Below are 12,278 nucleotides of genomic sequence, written 5' to 3'. Positions count from 1 at the left end.
GCGGCTCTGTGTGACACTGACCTACTGAAAGCTGCATGGATGCTTTGGCTGAGGCGGAGAGATTATCTACTATCTGTGAGAAGAGAAAGGATGTCCTCCCAGAAGGGCTGTTGTAGAGTCAGAGGTGAACAGAGACGGCTGAACCGTTTTTAATCCATGCATGGCAGAGAGACATGGTAATAGCTGAGAGTGATGGATGGCCTTGTTAACAATTACTGCAATGGAGTATTGCAGGGTTACACAAGTATGTTGAGTGGAGATTCATGTGTACTGTAAGTAAAAAGAAATGAAGGAACACAGAGGAAAACTGAACACATTAATAACACATAAGTGCTTCTTTACATCGAGTAAAGTGATTCATCTCTTATGATATTATTACTGAAACCCTTCCTACCTGGAAAATTTGAAAATAAATGATAAGACAACATGATTGAAAAGGTAAAAATACCTAATTTTCTTTTAAATTTATGTTGTGAAAAATCAGTTTTTACTTCCTTGTTGCTCTGCTTCTTTGTTTCCACCAGTGAGCCGAGGCCAAAGCTGCTTCCATTAAATATTTTGCTGCAGTGACGTCAGTTTTATTCCTGCACTGCAGTGTGTCATCGGACATTGTGCATTGTTGCTCTATAAGCTATAAGTGGTCTATAACATTATCATAAATCTGCTTAAAGTCAATAACAGATCACAGTAAGAAATATTTTATTGCACATTCAGCTCAAATAACCTTTTAAGTGCAATGATTCTCCATTAAACTAGTTCCTGCTTAATATCTTACTGCTAATTGTGTAATTCCTTACAATATTGTTAAAAATACTATATTTTAACTTCTTTTTAATTTACTTATTGTGAAATAAAAGTATTTTTAGTAATTTGATGCTTTAAAACACCAAGAGTTACTGTGGTGAAGTATAGGCCTAATATGTAGAAAACATTACCCTGATGCTGTTTTATACATAGTTTAATACATTTTTCACATGTTTTTATATGGAATGGTAAAAAGTAAATGCATTTCTCATTTAGTATCAATAAATATTTACTTAGTGTGTCATAAAATCCATGCAGATCTTCTACCACAGATCACAGCAAAACAACAGAATTCAGTACAGTTAAATAGATAATTCAATTAAAAAATGTATATAAAAAACTCTTTAAAGATAAAAACATTTTATAGATAATTTTAAATCATAACGTTATACTTCTTTGTTTGACAAACAAGAATGAAGACACTCTTCCCCTCTAGTGATGACTGATGGATATTACAGCTTAAAGAGACATGAAGCCCAAAGCAAGTAAAGGGGCTTAAAAAAAAAAAATAATAATAATATATACTTGTTATTATTGAAAAGCTACAAAAAAACTAGTCTTGCAGCACAGCTATCTGCTACAGCAGGTTAGAAAAGTTTCAGTTTAAAACTCCAATTTTCTTTTTCAAAAATAAGAGATAACGTTTCTTTTAGCATATAGCAACCATTGGGCAGCTATTTGTTTTATAGGATTTCTTTTGTTTTTTTGTTATTGAGCATTCTGGGTAAATGTTGCATGTTGTTGGATGTAATTAGCTGCCATTATGGAAATGATTCAAATACTGCACATCTGTGATGTCAAATTGCTTGGACTTAACTCACTACCTGTCCTCTGAGGACAGCTCTGCTAAATATGTTTTTGGTGTGCTGTGGTGGCGCAGGGGTTAACCACAACCCACATATGGAGGCCTTAGTCCTCGACGCAGCTGTCGCAGGTTTGATTTCCGGCCTTGGCGACCTTTGCTGCATGTCTTCCCCCTTCTCTCATTACCCACTTTCCGGTCAATTAACTATCAAATAAAGGTCACTAGAGCCAAAACAATTCTTGAAAAAAAAAAATGCATATATTTAGACCAAGAATCCAGAGAAAAGGATCAGTGAGCTTTTAGGGTTTCCTTACTTTTTCCAGGCTTGAATTCAACTTCAAATTGATGCTAGTTGATCCTGTTCCCATTGATTTTAGTTCTGCTCTGCATCAGTCAATGTAAAAACTAATCCACATTTGTGTAATCATGAGTGAAAGGCTATTTATCATTTCACAAATTGAACTAGTTTGTTGCTTGCAGCACTGTGAGCGCTCTTCTAAATAAATCCTAGTCGCAAGAGTCTGGTTGTAAAATTTCAATAGTAAGACTTTGATGTGAGGTAAAGCCCCATTACTCCTTTCAGGTGTGATTTTTCTAAGCCATCAATTTAGACAGAAATTTAATTAAAAAGCATTAAAGAAACAAATAATGGTGACAAACTTTAATTTTTATTAGCTTTGGGGTGGCACAGATAACACTTTCTGTAACAAACTTTGTTTACTTTGAAGTAAAATTAATAAAAACTGATTTGTTAGCAGGTTAAAATAAGTAGGCCACAGATTAAACTTCTTGTTTTAACTACAAGTGACATTTATAAGATGTTGCAGGACAAATAAATAACTTTCCATATTACAGAAAAGACACCGGATTGTTATTCATGAAGATGGGTCCATAAAATTTGAAGTGTTTCTCTTTTGTTTAGTTTTTTTTTTTTTTTTTTACAGATGATTTACTAACTGGTGTCACATATATGAGGCCTGCGTGTTAGCACAGTATGTACATGTCGGGTACATGAACTGGTGATCGTTTTTAGACAATCCTTCCCTGAAGCAACGGGCGGCTTTCGCCCGGTGACTGTCGGCTCAGCAGGTTCCACAGCAGCAGCGGCACCGACGTCACGAAGCTGCCGCCGGTACCGGCACCGCGCTCCTCCATCAGCGGCTGGTACTGCTTGAACCGTCTGTTCAGAAACACAGGCAATGTCGGTTCATGTGTGAAAAAAATAGAATAAAAATAAAGAGAGATATTTCTTCCTGTATTGTGTGCTGTTAGTAAAGCAGCTCCATGTGTGAGTGAACAGAGTCCTGAATCAGGTCTTAGCAGGAGAAGGTTTGGTGTTACTTTTTTAAGTCTTGTCTATACACTATTAATGGTAATTTGTTTTGTTTTTTTCAGCAAAACTATTCTTTACATTTCACTTCCTCTGTATTTAAAAAAGTATATTATAATACATCAGACAATGTAACAGTAAATGTAGTAATATTGAATATTACCACAGTTGAACACCAGTGTGTCAGGAATGATGTGGTTGTGGTGAGGAGAGGACGCTGAGACCCAGGTTGTGATTAAGATGAAGGATTTAATGGTAAAGAAGCTCAAATAGTCCAAAAACAGGCGGCACGGCACTGAAGTTAGCACGCAGCTAAATACCGGTAGCACTGACAACAAAGACTGACACGATGAGCTAATGCCAGCACAGGACTTCACAGTTCAACTGTGCGGGCGGACTAACAAAGACGACGTTGACGTACAATAGACAAACTTAGACAAGGATCCGACAAGGAACACAGACAACAGGTGAGACTAAATACACTGGGAGGGTAATCACATCTACATATAAAACATAGACATATGCAACATCTACATATTCAGCAAACACATATGCAGCGAACGCATATGCAACATAGACATATGCAACATCTACATATGCATCATCTACATGCAACATATACCAACGACATAGACCAACGACACATACAACGACACATCTACACATATGACTTCTACTTATTTTTTATACAAATGGAAGCCCTTAAATCACATGAACGAGACACAGCTGGGATCAATCAACGGGGAGGGTAGGACAGAAACTCACAGGGAAACAGGACTAAACACAGAAAATGTCAAAAATAAACACACAGAAACACAGAACATGACACAGTGTAATAATTTGCAAATTTGGATTCCACAAAGAAAGTCCGGTTCATCTCCAAGACAAACTATGCGTCCAGTTTTTGGCTTTTCTTTCCTCCATCCTTTTCACTTTGCTGCTCCATGGAGCTCCACTCAATCTAACGTAGTCCGTAAAAACGCTCTAGCTAGTTTGCCATCTGTTGCCAAGAGACCGATGATGACGTTGGTGGGCCGCTGGTAACAAGTTTTTACTCAGAATACACTTGGAGACAATATTGCCGATCCTCTTGTAATTTTGCGTGTCATAAAGTGAAATGTAGGAGTAAATATAAATATACATTTTATTTGATATTTTACACCGACTATACCACTAAAATCAGTTGGTCTTGTAAAGGTTTTAGCAATGACTGGGATAACATATTATTTAATTTTACAAACACCTTAACCAACAGGAGTGAGCCTGCCTTCTCCAGCTCTTATCAGACGTGATAAAGTCTCGACTTCCATAAGTTATAGTCTTCTTCCCATCCGGGCCCTCCCTAGGCCCGGGCCCCTCTGCCCCCCCCAAAACTCCGCCCCTGTTTCTTATGTGAAACTTGACAATTTTAAACACACCACAGCTGTGTTTAATAATGTTAAGTATTGAAAGTGCCAGCTCCATACCAGAGCTGTTTTTATATTGTATTTTTAATGGAGTGGCTAATACTGTCTGTAGGAAATTATAGTGGTTCATGGAAATGGCTGCTGTGATAGTCACCCTTTACAATAATGTTCACAGTGACAGAGGGACTGAATCGGCTGCTGCAGCCTGTCTGTGTCAGGTCATCTGTTCTGCTCATGTTCACAGCAGAAGTAGCAACAGTAAAAGGAAAACAAATTAATTAGATACACAATAACATTTGCCCGCAAGCCAAATTATCAATGAGTCATATAAAAACATGCTAACATTAGCTTAGCATTTCCTTCAACTGGCTTTAAGTAAATAAGTATTTTCTGAATAAAGAAACTAATCAGGACATCCCCTAAATTAGTTCAAAGGGGGGGAAAAAAATCTCTATAAATGAATAATTATTGTCGTCTGATACATTTTGGATCTTAATCACTCACCTGTACATCAAACCAATACAACAAACAACACAGGCGAGAACCATAACTCCCAGTACAGTGGCTGCAGTTCCAGCTGGGGAACCACCAGAGGCTGAAACGAATTGAATCATAGTTCACAAATGAAATTAGACAACATTCAGAAGTAATTTTAGTAGTGGCTTATGGTTTTTCCTGATGCTCACCCACTGCCACATTGACTCTGGCGCTGGCCACAGCCAGGCTGACGTCATTAATCAGGGAGACGTTGAGGCAGAACACGCCTGTGTCGTTGAAGAACTGGCGGAGGATCATCTGACAGTCTGGAGAGGGCGAGGCTGCGCCGCAGACGGTCTGAACCGGTGTGACACAGTCAGCATCAGAGATGACCGTGCACACTTCACTGGGCAAGCTACGGAAAAATAAGTGTGAGGAAAAACACTTTGAGAACAATAGCTATGATATGAGAAGGGAATTTAAAACAAAAAACAATGCCTCTGCTTTTGGAGTGGATATGTGCCAACTTTGCAAATTTAGTGACTGAATTTTTTTGCCAAAATAAAAAAATTTACAAGTTTTTTTTTTTTTTAACTCTAACTCTAAACTCTTATATTGGTCCATTCTAACAAAATCACGTTGTTGCTCAGTCGTCTATCTGCACTTTGACCTTTATTTAGCTCCATCTATCTTTGTTTACTCTGAGTATCTAGTGTTCCTTGAATACATTTTCAAAGCATTGACATATTAATTTTTAAACAAGAAATTACACCTTAAAAAGTGTGCAAGAAAGCTTTAGTTGTCATGATTGTAACACTTCCAGTTTTCATGTTGTTAATCTTTTAGCTACTGCACATTTTTAAGTAAACAACAAGACATCCATTTGTCTGTTTGAAACAGACAAACGGATGATTACCTGCATTATTTATTATGTGTTTTAAATTATGTGTTGACAGTTTGCACCAACCTTCCCTGACAGGAAATGGTGACATCCACGGCGTTCTGGTCCAGTTCAGTCGCCATTGATATGACGTTGGACATCTGAACAATCTCCACACTATCAATTCCCTCTGCAGGGTCAAAGGACAAACTATTGAGTTTGTTATTAATAACACAGTAGTGTCTTTTGAACTGCACGATGAGACTTACGAACAACATCTACAGATGTAGCGAGGGAGCCGTAGCGGTCGATTATGCAGTTTTCTGCTGGGGCCTGCCTTTTGGCCACAACTAGGACAACCTGCGCTGGATCTGCCTCCACCTCAGCTTGAACTTCACCCTCATCAGGAACAGCTTCTGCTTCCGCTGCTTGTTCCGCCAGTGAAAAGTAAAGGGGGTTATTATTGCAGTGCTATAATGGATCACAGGTCGACTTTTTAATCTGTGTTGTATGAATTTACAGAAAGTCATCACCTGCAGCAGCCACAGTTGCTGCAGCTGCATTTTCGGTTTCCTGAACTTCAGCCTCAGTGTCAGCTGCGGCTTCTTCTGCTGCTGTGGCCTCAGTGGCAGCAGCGGCAGCGACAACGTTGTCAACAGCAGCAGCAGGGACTTCGGTTCCGTCTTGAACAACCTCTGGGGCCACAGAGGCGGGTTCAGCCGCCTCATTGGCTTCCTCCTGCACAGCGGCGTCAACCACAGGTGCAACAGTGGGAGCATCAGCAACCTCTGCAGCTTCTTCTCCTTCTGCGGCAGGGACAGCAGCATCAGCAGCAGCGGGGACAGCCTCCGCAGCTGCCTCAGCGGCATCTTCTGCAGCAGCTTCCACCTCTACCGGTTCCTCCGCTGCAGGGGCAACAGTGGCCACCTCTCCAGCTGCAGCCTCCGTCTCCACTGCAGCAGCATCGCCTGTGTCGGCAGGATCCTGCTCTGCTGGAACAACAGCGGCATCTACTCCTGCTGGAGCCACGGAGGCAGCCTCCGTGGCCACGGTGTCGGCATCAGCGGCTGCTTCTTCATCATCAGCGGTGTCGAGAGGAGTGGCATCAGCCGCAGTAACATCCAGAGCTGTAGCATCCTCACCTTCGGCTGCAGCAGGTGGTGCAGGAGAGGAGGTCACAACGACTACAGCTGGACCAGCAGGGTCATTGATGGGAGCAACTGGAAGGAAAAGTGCAAATCCAGTTATCTTTAAAATAAGACACACATGTATGTTCACCCTTTAAAGAGGCACCAATATGTCTTTTCCAGGCAAATAGTCCCATTGAAAAACACAAACAAGGAACTTTGTTACCTTCAGTTGTGATAAAAAATGCTGCACATCAAATATCATTTTAAAGAAATTTGACTTTGCAAGTTAAGGTCTTGAAATTGGGCCTCTGTATCTTTAAGAAGCTCCTGCTCTTTCAGACACTCCACCTTCAGCACAGCAACGCTTCTCATTATGCCGTTTACAACCATTCTGGGCTGAGTTCAGCAGATGTTTGTTAATTGCTGCTACCGCTAGTCTAGAGGAGCTGAGTGGGGGAGTCACAGGGGAGGCAGAAGCTCGGTTTGGAGGAGCAAGTGTTTGTGAGAGCAAGCGTCCTGAAAGGCTGCCAGAGATTAAATGATTTCTGAAACATGCTTGAAAAAATTAAAGCAACATTGCATAACTTTAATTCATGATGTAAAGTTTTAAAAAGTTGATTTTACATATTACCGCTCCGCTACATGATGAGAGTAAGGTCTTACCAGCTGTGGGGTTTCCACAGGGAATGCTCGCCATCAGAACCACTTGAGGTCTGAAGGCTCCTACTGACAGGTATGTGTGTGTGACGGTGTGCTCTCTGGAGATGAGCGTCCCGCTGTTGTCCCCAAAGTCCCAGGTGAACCTGATGTCGGCGCTGTTCAGGTACTGGCTGGGATCGTGGAGCGCTACAGTGAAGGCGATGGCTTGGTTCTGGATGAAGTTCTGGTCATTTTGATTGACATCATTGACTTGAGAAAGGGATAGACTGAATGGAACCTGGTCTAAAGACAAAGTAAAGCATTTAGAGACATTATGTTACACAGGTTGGTAGTATTTATTATTTATACATATGCAGTAGATTGTGGAAATTGTTCTGAAGAACCTGTGATGGTGAAGGCTGACGAGGCGTAGCCGAGGGGGATGAACCTGTCTCTCCCACGCCGGTGGTAGATGACCAGCTCCATGTTGTAGGAACCCAGTGGGATGTCGTCCGTCCCAATGGTGAGGGAGGAGGACGGTCCATCTGCCACCTGCCAGTAACGCCCTGAAATACAAAGATAAAAATGGGGACAATCCAAAGCAACCCAGAGATCACTTTAAAAGTTTATAAGAATGTTGGGCTCCTTACAAACAAAGTATTACAAGAGTTGATTTAAACTTTCACAGCACTCTGTATTGATGTCATTAAATTATATTTTAAATAAGAGTGAAAAATCTTTTTTTGCTCCATTAAAGCTGGAGCTGCATTTTCACTGAAAGGGATAAAAAAATTGTGTTTTCAAATTTAACCTAATTTATTTCATAAGATTTGTAAGCCTAAAGAAAAATCCTGAAACAAGATACAACTCTGGAAAGAAATAAGAAACAAAATGATCAGTTTATCTGATTTACTTTTATATGTTTGAGCAAAATGAACATTTTTCTTTTATTCTATGAACTACTGACAACATGTCTCTGAACTTCCAAACAAAAAATTATTATTTATTTTCAGGAAATGAGAAACCGTCAAAAGATGCAGTGCTTTCAGACCTCAAGAAAACAAGTTCATATAGAAACAACAGCACTAATGTTTTAACTCAGTAAGAGTTCAGAAATCAATATTTGGTGGAAAAAAACCCATGAGGTTTTCAACGGGGTTCAGTGCAGTGGGCTCTTCATTTTTCCAGAGCTGAATATTATCGTAAATATTTTCCTATTTTCCTGGTGGAGATTAAACATTTTAAAGTAGAAGGAAGGAAAACAATTTGACTTTTAAAGATTTAAAGTTGTACTACAGAAGATTCATCACAAGAAGAGCACAATAAATAAAAGCTAATCTCTGTTTCCAGCAGACTCATGGTGATTTACCCAACGTCTTCCACACAAACACGTAGCGTGGTTTCCTGATCTGACTCCTGTTGAAAGGCGAGCCGTCAGGGAAAACTCCGGTCCACTCGTCGCCTCTGTCCGGATAAACGGCCTGGCCCTCCTGATACTCACGGCCTGAGCAACAACAGCCGCCACATTCACCACACAATCACAACACCAGACATAATAAACTCTACATAATTGAATTTTGATCCTATTAACAGCATCACAACTATTTTTATTTGCCTCTCTCACCGTTAACGGTGCAGTTGCGCGCCCACACCACCTGTCCGTCAGGCAGCACCGTCTGGTTAGGGGGGAAGTTAAGGTTGATGGTGAAAGTTGCTTTTGCTCCCGTCAGGGTGGGCGCATCGTTTTTAAGGTCAAAGGTCACGTTACCACCTGTAAAACATAAATATATTAAACTATGTATTAAAATCTAAGGAGTGCCTAACATGGATGGATGGATGGATGGACAGTATTTAAGGAGAGAGGAGCTAAGTGGGTCTCACCGGACCAACAGTTTCTGAACCTTGCGTCTCCATCTTGCCACACCGGATAAATCCGAGAGTTCCAGGACTTGAAACGTGTGAACTTGCTTCTTTGTCCTGCAAAAGTATCAATAATTTATTAAAAAAAATCCCCTCAACAACGACAATCTAAGGAAGCAACGTCTAAAGGAAAGACAGTTATCCAGAAAGTATTTAAAGTGACGATGAGGTAACGAAATAAGATGTTTCATTGGTGGTCGAGATGAAGGTGAGGGTTCTCAGAAGCGGGAGTCACATGACCCACAATCCCCCTCAATCCCTTTCATGTGACTTTCAGCTGAGCAGGAGCAGCACCAGTAATCCCAGTGTGAGGTATGAGGGCCCCCAGTCACACTTTTATCCAAACCTGTTCCAAACTACTAGTTTTTGTAGAGGAATATAATTATATTAAGTTAAAAGTCATGTTGTTGGTTGATTCACATTAAGATATGTTTTGACTGAAAAGAAATATACTGTGTCAATCTGATCTAGAAGTCAGAAAGAAATTCAGATTGGAGAAATGTGGAAAAAACAATCACCAAAGAGGGAAAGGTTAAGTTGTTGTGCAAGAAACCTTTGGCAAACATCTTTCCTGCTTGCGTGCAAGAAAGTCGGCTAGGACTGGGAAATAATCTTTATTTGGACAGATAAGGAACCAACAACTTGACTAATAGTTCTTCTGATGGAGCAGATTTAACTTCCACGAGGTCAACCCCTAATTCTCAGAACTTCCAACACACATCCAGTGTAAGACGGAGCCAGAATTGCTATGCAAGCGAGGTTCGGTAACGCCATTGGTCAAAAGCTTTCCAATACACAACAGTAGGGCTGGAATGGTATAAAAACCTGATGTCAGAAGTAAGAGACAAGACATTTTGGATTCTGAGACGATGAAAATGTGATATGTGAATCTGCAGATGTGCATTAAATATCTTCCTGTTTGTCTATGAGCAGAGAGAATGGAGTTTTGTGCATCATTTCTTATTTATGTATTCTATGAGGTTAGCTCCTTGAACTCCTCTATATTTTCAGATAAACAAAACTCTCTTTAAAAAAATATAACAAGTGACTTTTACATTATCTTTCATTAACATGAAGGTCATTTCTCAGATTCATCACAGTTTTGATGGGTTACAGGACACAGAAATTATTCATAAATCCAGATTTAAATCGAAAGGAAATCTTCTAATGTCATAAAATTGGTATATAAATGTTTATCTATCCTCTCACTTTTAAACAAAGTGCAACTTGTGTTACCGTGAAACAAGCGTGAAATAAGAAGTCAGTCTGTTTGCTGTTCGATTACAGGTCCAAGCCATAAAAAACTAACAGTGAATTGAACAGAATGATGTGTTGTTAGAAACCATGAGCAAACAAAACGAAAAAATAAAGAATCACGCAGAAATACTTGCATACGTTTTGTCGTCTTTAATTTCAGGTATACTCACTAATCGCCACGGCTGATGTGAAAGCCAGTAGGAGTAGCACCAGAGTCTTCATCCCTGCTTTTGTAGTTTTTGGGTTTTTTTTTCTCTGAGCCCAGATCCTCACCCTGTCGTCCTGAATCCCAACACGACTCCCAAACAGGACCCACAAACGCCTCCCTCACTGGTTTTAAGATGGATCCTGAACCTGAATTACCATAAAATCTGTTCTCACGTCTGACATCACTGAGGAGTCAGTGGTCTGGGTCCACCCCCTTTCTGTGAGGCTCTGTTTGCATTAGTTTCTTCTCAGAACTTTTTAAATTTTACTTCATATTCTTACATGTTATTGCTGTATGAGTTGTGTGCATTTCTTTTAGCATAAAATTCCATCCGCATTATTTTTTTTGGAATCGTTTGGGTCATTTTTGAAGCAACAGCTTTCACATAAAGAAAGCGAATAAATGCATTCCAATACATAAAAATGAATGTCCTGAGGTATTTACTGGGAAAACGGTGTGTGCATGATGCCTGTGAGCAAAACCCAAGTCATTCCTCAGCTAAGATATGACCTTATTACCATGTGTGCATGGAAATCACAAGATCAGAGTGTGGATGCCCATTCAATAGCATCCTTTTATTTCCTTCGCCTCTCCTCCTCATCCTACTGTTAACCTCCGGCTGATGCAGCTGAGGAAACCCACTCTTGATGCAACAAAGACACGCTCAGATCATTCAAGAGGATTCAAACTTTAATTAAGAATACAAGTTGGGTTGAATTTAAAGTTATGTAACTAAACAGGTTAAATGAGCTTTTGTTTAAACTTTTGTTTTGTTTAGACTAAAAAAGTAACTACAGATGCACCGACCTGACATTGACATCTGTAATAATTCCAGTACTGATATTACATTTTTGTTTTTACATGTTTGACCAGTCACCTTATTGTTTTTGTCCGTTTCTGTTTCTTTATTATTTATTTTACATTGGCTGTTCTGCTCCTACTGAACACATTAAAGTTGTGTTGTTTTAACATGCTTGACCAAGCTTGTGAAGCTACTCGTGTATTTATGTGTGCCGAACTGCTGCAACCTGTAATCCAGTACATTTATGTCTGCGTTTAAAGAAAAGAAACGTTTTACGTCAATTCAGCACTGATTTTCTGTACCAGCTGACGCTACATCTCAGATATCTGTATCAAAAGTGAAAAAAAGTGGATCGGTGCATCCTTAAAAATAAATACTGTTATTGTTGGATGCAGTGATTTTTTTTAAACATCTAGATCCATTTTTAGTGACTAATGACTAAAAGAAAGACTTATGTAAATAATTTGATTTTTCATGTTGTATTTCTACTTTTTTAAATCTTCGATTCGGCAGCCATGCAGAAGTGTACGAAAGAAAGAACAGCAGCGAACCAGTGGCAGCGTCTTGGTTGGCCATGCTAATTGACGCATGTCGGGTTAAAGAGGAAGATGATGAGGGTA

At 39.9% G+C, this 12,278-nt stretch overlaps 1 protein-coding gene across 2 annotated transcripts; it reads right to left on the bottom strand.

Annotated features, from left to right (window-relative positions):
- Positions 1–2,255: 2,255 nt before the first annotated feature.
- Positions 2,256–10,985, bottom strand: pmela (premelanosome protein a). 2 transcript variants are annotated; one of them, XM_015023939.1, is made up of 12 exons: positions 10,819–10,985; positions 9,353–9,448; positions 9,096–9,242; positions 8,841–8,975; positions 7,876–8,037; positions 7,496–7,774; positions 6,236–6,922; positions 5,972–6,130; positions 5,790–5,892; positions 5,032–5,237; positions 4,850–4,940; positions 2,256–2,789 (listed from the first exon to the last, which is right to left on the bottom strand). In XM_015023939.1, the coding sequence occupies exons 1-12, from the start codon at positions 10,868–10,870 to the stop codon at positions 2,639–2,641; spliced, it is 2,268 nt and encodes a 755-aa protein (XP_014879425.1). In that variant the 5' UTR covers positions 10,871–10,985; the 3' UTR covers positions 2,256–2,638. The 2 variants fall into 2 exon arrangements, with proteins under 2 accessions (XP_014879425.1, XP_014879426.1); XM_015023940.1 differs by having other exon boundaries at positions 5,972–6,127.
- Between the last annotated feature and the right edge of the window lie 1,293 nt (positions 10,986–12,278).

This window comes from Poecilia latipinna, unplaced genomic scaffold, assembly GCF_001443285.1.
Source record: "Poecilia latipinna isolate Pla-1442-1.1 unplaced genomic scaffold, P_latipinna-1.0 Scaffold3459, whole genome shotgun sequence".
NCBI classification, from domain to species: Eukaryota; Metazoa; Chordata; class Actinopteri; order Cyprinodontiformes; family Poeciliidae; genus Poecilia; species Poecilia latipinna.
The sequence above is the reverse complement of the archived record's forward strand: the minus strand, read 5'-3'. Positions and strand labels throughout refer to the sequence as shown.

Excerpts from the sequence above, each read along its gene's own strand:
- pmela (XM_015023939.1), bottom strand. The coding sequence starts at position 10,870 with ATGAAGACTCTGGTGCTACTCCTACTGGCTTTCACATCAGCCGTGGCG. Across the intron at positions 8,038-8,840 it reads GTTTGTGTGGAAGACGTTGG|GGCGTTACTGGCAGGTGGCA; the intron begins GTAAATCACCAT and ends TTTGTATTTCAG. Across the intron at positions 6,923-7,495 it reads CTGTGGAAACCCCACAGCTG|TTGCTCCCATCAATGACCCT; the intron begins GTAAGACCTTAC and ends TTTTCCTTCCAG.